Raw genomic sequence first — 9,291 nt, forward strand, 5'->3', positions numbered from 1 at the left:
GTTAGCCACTTGGGGAAGGGGAGAGGAGTCCGGTGACGTCGATGTCCGTGACGTCACCGGACTCCTCCCCCCCTTCCCCAAGTGGCTAACGAAGGGAAGGGGAGGAGTCTGTGACATCACTGGACTCCTCCCCCCTTCCCTTCGTTAGCCACGGAGCTATTGATTTCTTGCAAAATCTATTTTATTGGTCACAAATATCGCTATCACTAAGCTCTATGTAAACCACACCTAAAGTGCTCCATGCAGAACCTGCAGTGTACTCACGTAATGGCAGGTAGCTGAACAATACCATGTCCTACAATGATATTAAACAGTGCTCTAGGTTTACATGCAGCGTGTCAGGTGCATTAAACCGCACTGAAATGCTGGCGTCTAGACAAGAACTAAGTTGGCAACCTGGCAATGCTGTCAGCATATTTTCTGTAGAAAAAGTTTTGTTTCAAATTGCTGTGTTCATTAGATTGATGTGCTCAGAACATGGTTTATGGAGGCAGCAACACAATTACTTCTAATTATACTAATGACTGCGTACATTTGCACTAAAAAGATCATTTACACATTACTTTAAATGCTTATAATTTCCTCTGGGAACATATAATTTAAAAATATTACCACTTCTAAACACACACACACAGCATTGGCCTATACACATACAGCAAAGCAATTAAGTAATAAAATGAACTAGGATCACACTAATCCAGCACGTTATTATTCTGAGTTGCCACACTCAAGCGGCGGCCATATTGAGTGGGGCACGTGAGATTAATAACGTGCTGGATTAGCGTGATCCTAGTTTATTTTATTACTTCATTGCTGTGCTGTATGTGTATAGGCCAATGTAGTTGGATCTGTATGTGCGTTATAATTAATCGCAATTAATCGATTACAATTTTCGTGTTCGATTAATCGAAATTTTTTTTAAACATTACCAGCCTAAATGGGTTTACATGGGTTTAACCGTATTAAGCGTGTGTATCCAGAACGCCTCTCTACGTAATAGGATGTTGTCCCGATTACCTCCCGGTGGGGTTTTGTAAAATGTATTGCCACTGGTTTGTTGGGGGTCCATGTCCTTGCCCTGCTGTTTGAAATCAATCGCTTGCTTAATATCACTTTTATGTTTCTGGTAAGGTTTTTTAAATTGGTTTATAGTATTGCCTACATATACAAGGGAGCAGGGGCATTTAAAGATATAGATGCATTAATCGGAAAGGCAATTAAAGTATCCATGAATAGCATATTTTCTTTCTGTATGTGGGTGTGAGAAAAACTCACCAGTAATCAAGGAGTTGCAAATATTACAATTGTAACTTTTATAGCAGCCCTTCTTGGTGGAAAAGATGTGTTTTGGAGTGTCATATTTATTACATGGATCAGCGCCAACCAAAAGTCCCGAATTGATTTATTGTGTAGTTGGGAGGACTTTACCCCTTTTCCCGATTCTTTTCCTTGTTTTCCTTCTTATGTTTCTTTACTTATTTTATGGTCTTGGTTTTTTCCCCTTTGACCTGATTCCTTACAATCTTGGTATGTGGACCGCTCGGTGTGAAATTAGCTTGTACTGGCTCCTCCCTCCTTGCTTGCACACTGCTGGTCCCGTGATCTGCACTGCTTTGGCTTAGCTCCTTACTGCACATGTGCATCATGATCCTTGGGCGGGGACTTGATCCTCACACACAATGCCTCAGGGTTTCATAGAAATCGCTGATAGGTTACCCGTAGTGAGGCTGTAGCGTCTTGTCCCTCTGATCTGTTTTCTGGCTTATTCTTATCCCACGGCTCATATACCAACATCATCTGGCTGCATATATCAGGTACCTTACTGATTGTTATTTCTTCTTTGCACTCATGTTTTTACTATGGTTTTTACTATGTATTGAATATGGCATTTTCTTCTCAGATGTGCTCTGATGCCATGATGATGTCATGGGGTGGGGTTTTTAAACTTTCTCCACACTGAGGGGTATATATGTATGTGGTATGGTATGTCTTACTCACTTGTCACATTTCTGCCCTGATGAAGGGACCCTGCGTGGTCCCGAAATGTTGGATTATTTGATATGTGTGACATTTAGTCCAAATAAATGGACATTTTTTGTATTTCATTTATGGAGTGCTGGTGATTTCTATCATTCATTGACCACTGTGCACGGCGCCATCCGTGATTGTCACTGCGGGCACCACTGTTTCAGCTTGGACCAGGAGCGCTGTGAGGAGTGCAGGGGGACCTTTCGTTTTCTGGAATTGATGAAAGTCAATGAACTGTTCTGTTACATTTATGCTGAATCAAAGCAAGTTATTTTGTGAAGTTCATGGATTGTTGATTTTTGAATGAATAAAGACTGTCCTTTTATGTTAGTCAGCTTCAGGAGTGGTCACTTGGCGCTCACCATTGTGCTATATTCCCCAAACTATCACAATACTTTTATCCCAGGTGTTACTCATCCTTCCTCCTGTTAGAACTCCCTGTGCTTTGTGAAACTTAAATCTGCTCTTACTGCACTTTAGGGTTCATCTTTTAAACTGAGATAAATGATCCTTCCTATGACCTTATTTTAAAATGTGGCCTTCTTTATTGACATGCCTTCTGTTCAGAGGGATTTGGAGCTGGATATCTTGTGTTGCAAGTCACTCATTACTTGTCCTCTTCTGGCAAAACCTGGCCCTCATTTCTGTTTAAGGTTATGTCGTCTTATCACCTCAATAAGGACATTGTGTTGTCTTCTCTTTGTCCTTCCCCTTTGCATTCTAACAAACTTCTTTTGCACAAGTTGGATGTGGTTAGTGTCAGGGTTTATCTGATGACCATGACTTCCTTTTGGCTTTCCTTTCTCCTTTTACCAAGTTTTGCCTGGTGGATGTGATGGCATCAGCAGATGCCAGCTTAGGACACAAGGTTCTCCCAGTAGCAATGTTATATGTTCATGTTATGATCCTTGATGGTTGCCTTGGCACCTTTTGGTATTCACCCACTCCTCTTTTTTTGGACTTCCCTTCAGTACAAGTTCAACTCAATTTACTTGGTACTACCACTGCCTCTCGAAAGTTGGAAACTAGTCCATTGGCTATACCCTGCATGTACCAACAAGTTCAGAAGTTGCAAGTGGTGAACAAATGTGTAGGAATGGAAGACAACATTGCTAAGTAAATATATAAATCTTGGCAACAGGTCATCAGTCAATAAAACAGCCATATAAGGGTAAAGATCTGTGTCCTTCAATCTACTACTGGAGCAGAGGATTTTCTTTTCATTCATTAGGGGACATTAGCAATGTGATATGTTCATGTTATGATCCTTAATGGTTGCCTTGGCACCTTTTGGTATTCACCCACACCTTTTTTTTGACTGCTTTGGACTTCCCTTCAATACAAGTTCAACTCAACTTGTCCCCTATGCTGCAGCACAGCATTGCTCTGTTAGCATATTGCAGCCTGTAGCCCGCTATATCCTGACTATGGGTCACAGGAGTACACTAGTAAATATTAGTACTCCTGTAAAAGAGAAGTAAAGCCAAAAAAAGTTTGGTTTTTGTTCTCTTTTAGAGGAATTGGAGAAAACAGTCTGGACTCCCAGTGAAACTGTAGCAATTCACTGTTATTGTCATACATCACTACTCTCCCTACACTTGATTGTATATTTATTACATTAATTTTATTTGAGCAGCTTGCCTAATAATTATATGACATAATCATTATGTTTCGACTAATAACCTAATATTCAGGTCAAGCAGTACCGATTCCCTTTTGATAATGTCAGTCATGTAGAGAAATGTTTACTTGTGCCAATACTGGAGGACACAACAATATTTCATGAACACAGTAATCTTGTTAGTGTGGTAACATTTGAGAAAAATGTATGAGAGAAATTTAAATATGTAAGTGCTTGAACTTGTTACTGATGTTCTTATTTTTATTTAATTTTTTTCCTTTTTTGCTTTCCATCTTACAGAAAAAGTAGTAGAGAGCCTTACAGCAGCCATCTTGGATTTGGTACAATTGTATTGTAATGCATTCAGTGCAGATGGTGCTGCATTCTGATCGCAAGGGAGCTTTGACTCATGACGCTTCACATTTTACCAGCCCTCTATCCTTCACAGTCTATGCTGCACATCGAATCCCCCTTGCATGGGCAACCAGGTAAGATAAAGAGAATTACTTCTAAAACTCAATTTTCAATTTGTGACAAACGAAGCTTTGCATTTGTCAGGTTGGAAACTAGTGTGCCTACATAAATAAAATGTTTATTACTGTTTTTCTTGAGAGCCAGCAGAGTACTCCCTGCATTTAGATTTTTAGTTCAAGTTTGGATGACTGGCTGTTTAGTTCATTATTTACAATTATTTATACCTTTCAAGCTTATAAAGATGGTGAAAAGGGACCACATTAGAACAAACCAGTAGTTTGTTCAGAAAAATGGGTTGGCATGCCTTTTCTATCTGGCATTGCCTAATAGGAATATGTCATAGCTTCACCTATAGTAGAATAAAACTCTATTTCAAACTTACCATCTCCTGTATTGTTTTTCTCCTTTAAGGTTTCAGGGAAATTCTGAGATCACTCCTATTTGAGTGATATTACTAGTATCAAGGTAAAATCTGGCAGGGTATGAAACAGCTTGATAATGGCACAAAAGCACAATATAGCCTAGGGTGATTTGCATCAGAAATCGAGAGCAAATATAGTCTGATCTGCAGGATTTTTCTTTATAAAAGCTGGTGCTTTATTAGAAATGAGAGTATTCTACAGCTGCATTGTGGAGGCAAAGCACTTGCATACATAGATTATTGGGTGGATATAATATGAAATATTTTTGCAATCTTATGGTCCTATCATATGCAATTCCATATTTTTTTTTCTGTTTAAGTGTTTGTTTGTTTTTATTAATGATGAAAATTGTTACATTGTACAACTGTTAAAAATATATAGCAAATAAGACAGGCAATTACAAAATAAAAACAGAGAAGTAAATGATGTGACAAACTTTGGGTCTAGGGCATTGATGGGGTTTACATGCTGCCTAGACTAATAGCATTTTATAAGCTAAGCTGGTGGTAAAGGTAGGTCTACCTTGCAGCATGAAGTGGGTCAGGCACATGCCAAACCTCTTCCCCACCTTGGGCATCATTTAAGTTTTTCCCTGGGATGAGCAGTGGGTGATATGTGTAAAGGTGCCCATACACTGGTCGAATTTCGGACGGTTTTTAATGTACCAGCTGAAATTCGCACAGTGTGTGGGACTGTCAACTCCCTTTGCCCGCGATATACTGAGAGCACGTCACAGCCATGACTGATGCCAACAATACTGTCTGGATCCACCCAGCTGCGTGATTGACAGCTGGCTCTGCCTATCTAGAGGCAGAGCCAACTTTGCCCACCCCGTCCCCATCTCTTCCTCCACTCAGCGCTGAAGGATCGGAGAGAGGAGGGGGGAATCACTGCGGGGAGGAGTGACTGACAGTCACCACTCACTGCAGGGAGACGATTGGAAAGTGAGCGAGCGATGGTATGTGTTCGCTCACTTCCCAATCAATATAGCTGACCTGTGACAGCTTCTTTGTCGCAGGACGGCTGTAACTATGAGGATGAGTGGAAATCACTCACCTCATAGTTCTCCTTTAAGTACCAGATTGCCCCGAGCTATTTCTATGTTTTACACACTGCCTTCTTAACTTTTCAAAAACTATTTTACTCGTCTATCCGAGAGACTTTTGACACAGTTTCAGCACAAAAGTTGAGTTTTTCTCTTATTAAAATTGAATGTATAAAATATAATTTGATGTATTAATGCAGAATCATTCTGCTGTTTCTCATGCAGGCCTGATTCCTGTTCATCTTTAACCATGCAACAGATTTCCCCCTCCCTGGAAAATTGTTCCAAGTGGTAGTCATTCCATGTGCTTCCCTTTTCCTCTGCTGGTTGTTCTTAGGAACTACTGCTGGATACCCAGTCAGTTGTCATGTCCGGGAAAGCTATTTAAACATGCTCAGAGCAAACACCTCTTGCGATTATTTTTCCAGGTTCCTTTTACTGTGACCTCTGTTGTAGCGTCTGATTCATTTTACAAACTCTGCCTGTTTTTTTACTATCCCTGTTTGCCGCCAGTCCTCTTGATTGTTTGACCTTGATCCTGTCTTATGATTCTGTACCTTGTCTCTTTTCTGCCAGCTGCTAGCTGGTGCCAGTCCGGTTGTGTCTTTGGGCTGCAACTTGGAAACCACTCTTTTGCAGGGTGCACTGGTGAACAGCAAGTAGCTCTTTAGATTCTGCGCCTCGACTCTCTTTTGGGCCTACATTAACCTGGAGATGTAGATGGTCCACTACTTCCATGACAGAAAATTTTAAGCAACTTTGTATTTGCTTTAAAAATATTTCTCCAGAGCAATTAGCCACATTGGTAACCTGTTGTAGCGGTTGTTTTGGATAGCAGAGAGATTTTCGGCTTCCTATTCTCCAAGTGCTTTGGCCGCTTTGGTTGTCCCTACAATGCTGAAATCTCTACTAGTTGTCATCTATTAGGGATACTGTCTGTCAATCCCTTGGCAGCGATGCACCTCAATTTGCTGTGGAGGAACCAGTGGTCTCACTTTGGCAAACTAAGTTACAAGATTCCTGTTTTGGACAGGCCTACTCGCTCTGGCTTTGTTTGCATTTTTGTCTCCTGGGCGTGCATTTCAGCATGTAAACTAATTTGGTCTTTTGCATTTGATTCAAGAGATGTCTTGCAGTAGTATTCCTAGATCTAGGCCACATTGGCCACATTTATATATTTTTTTATCTTTGGAAGCTTGGAGGAGAGGATTTAGAATCAAGTTCCTTGCTCTTTCAATTTAACAAGATATGTTCCTCTACATGCTGGACAGTTGCAATATACAAAAAAAAGTGTCTTGGTTTCCATGGAGGGAAAGAAGAAGATATCATGAGAATATAAGGGTTAAGTTGAATATCCATAGAAAAAGGAAATTATGCTCAGTTGCACACACACACACAACTGAGCATAATAACAGGTAGCTGTGTTTTTAAAGACAGTTCTGTTTGTTTTATGGTGGGATTTCTATATTGTACTTTGGTTTTGTAAAAATGTTGTGGATTATGATGTGACAAAAATATACCTTTTTTTTTGTCTCGATCATATAATATTGAAAATATTATCTGGAAAGCATGTACTGCATCTGTGCTCATTTCACAGGTGTATAACAAATACATTGTTTAATTGGGAAAGAGGTGTAGCGGTGGCTATTTCATAATTTATGAGATTTATCTAATGCACTCAGAAATAATGGTGTGAATGAGTCTGGCAAGGGATTAAAAAAGATGGCCAAATCATTTTAAAAATCATTCCACTGTAATGAAAATAAAATTGTGGTGTAAATTTCTAACAACTGTTATTTGTTCAGGACTTGCCAGCCCAGCAAATTCAATTCAAGAACTGACCATTTGATGCTAAAAGAAGTCTCCAAGAACCCCCAATTGTTATTTTCAATTATTACAGCTAACTTTCCAACCGTGCATGCATTTACAATCAGATGGAGATTGCACCAATTCAACTTGCATGTGAGGTGTGTTAAGAAAAAGCATTTCTGTCCAAAAAAAAAGCTGTCCACAAAAAACATAGAGCAAGATTACAGTTTGCTATTGAACATATAGGCAAAGACCAGGGAGACTGATTACTCAAAGATAAAGTTGTTTGGTCACAATAAAAGTAGACATGTTTGCTGCAAAGCGAAGGCAGTTTTCAGGAGAAGAACCTCGTAACAACTATGAAGCATGTTAGTGGAAATCTCATGCTTTGGGTTGCTTTGCTTTGCTGCATCAGGGCCAGCCGGTTTGCAGTCAACAATTTAACTATTGATTCATATTAAAGTGTGCCTAAAGAGAGTGTGAGGCCCAAAAGTTAAAATTAAACTGGAAATTATTCTTTCATCAAAATGATCCAGAGCACAACACCACTTCCATCAATCAGAATGACTGAAAAAGAAGGAATATGGGCTACCCTAGTCAAAACCCAAATTTGATACCCATTGAAATTTTGTAGGGGGATTTTCAAATGGGCAGTTTATGCACAGAAACCCACAAATATCTGGCAACTGAGGATATTTTACGTAAACAAATGGTCAAAAACTTCACACAGTTGTGTTGATTTATTAAAAGCAAATAGGCAGTTTACTTTGCAAGGTAATTTCCACTTAGCTTAGTAAATGGGGTGAATCTTTGCTCACTTCCATCATCCAGTCATGTGCAAGCAAAAAATGTTGTTTTTTTTCCTTGTACATGATTGGGTATTCTTTGCATCTTGAATTTTCACCATATTCACTAAGTAAAGGGAAAGTTCCCTTGCAGAGTGAACAGGCTATTTGCCTTTAGTAAATCAACCACAATGTCAGAGACTGGCAGGCAGTTTAAAAAAATGCCTGCAAGAAGTAATTAAAGAAAGCAATACAGCTTTTGATGGCAAAGGTATATTTTTTCCACAGTACACCATTACTGATATTTTATCTATTGACACTGTTGAAATAAAGATCTGTTAGCCTATTGAAATATGTTGAAAAAGTCAATTACCATAGAGTGTACCTAATTTTTCATATGACTCTATTTGCAACCTCAACGGGGGTGCTTACCTGTCCCCTTAGGGGAAAATACACACCTGCAAAGGTATACCATTTAGTCTTCAGTTTTCCCTTTACAATTATGTATCTTCTGAATTTGCCTGCTCTATTCAAAATATGCTGTTTTTTTTATCACAAACTGTTTTAGACCCCATGCATTTATGTTCTGAATTTGTGCTATTAAATAATTTGCCATGGACTTTTTGGAGAAGTCCTGGGTTTTAGAGGATTTAAAAAGTCTCTAGAAGAAAATCTTTTTTTCTCTTCCGTTCATTGAAGGACACAGGGCAACAGATCGTAGATCCTGTACTGTAGGGCAGGGCTCAAAATTTCAAGTCCTGAGGTACTCAGAGTGACACACAGCGCAGAGGTCAGTGTGACGCACAGCGCAGAGGTCAGTGTGACGCACAGCGCAGAGGTCAGAGTGACGCACAGCGCAGAGGTCAGAGTGACGCACAACGCAGAGGTCAGCATGACGCATAGTGCAGTGGTTTTAGTGACGCACAGCGCAGAGGTCAGAGTGACGCACAGAGTCAGGGTCAGAGTGACGCACAGGGCAGGGTCAGAGTGACGCACAGCGCAGAGGTCAGAGTGACGCACAGCGCAGAGGTCAGTGTGACGCACAGCGCAGAGGTCAGTGTGACGCACAGTGTAAGGAAGAAAGAAAAGGGACTTACAGTGCACTTA

The 9,291-nt window shown here is 40.0% G+C and overlaps 1 protein-coding gene across 1 annotated transcript in view; it reads left to right on the plus strand.

Moving 5' to 3' along the window:
• Positions 1-9,291, plus strand: part of PIK3C2B (phosphatidylinositol-4-phosphate 3-kinase catalytic subunit type 2 beta) — a 311,550-nt gene that overhangs the window by 4,074 nt on the left and 298,185 nt on the right. Inside the window, 4 exon segments of the mRNA XM_018567816.1 lie at positions 2,682-2,780; positions 3,723-3,819; positions 3,950-4,022; positions 4,024-4,137. Of these exon segments, the coding sequence (XP_018423318.1) occupies positions 2,682-2,780; positions 3,723-3,819; positions 3,950-4,022; positions 4,024-4,137 (383 nt within the window).

The sequence above is a fragment of the Nanorana parkeri genome, unplaced genomic scaffold, assembly GCF_000935625.1.
Source record: "Nanorana parkeri isolate BGI_ZX_2015 unplaced genomic scaffold, ASM93562v1 scaffold1098, whole genome shotgun sequence".
In the NCBI taxonomy this organism is placed as follows: domain Eukaryota; kingdom Metazoa; phylum Chordata; class Amphibia; order Anura; family Dicroglossidae; genus Nanorana; species Nanorana parkeri.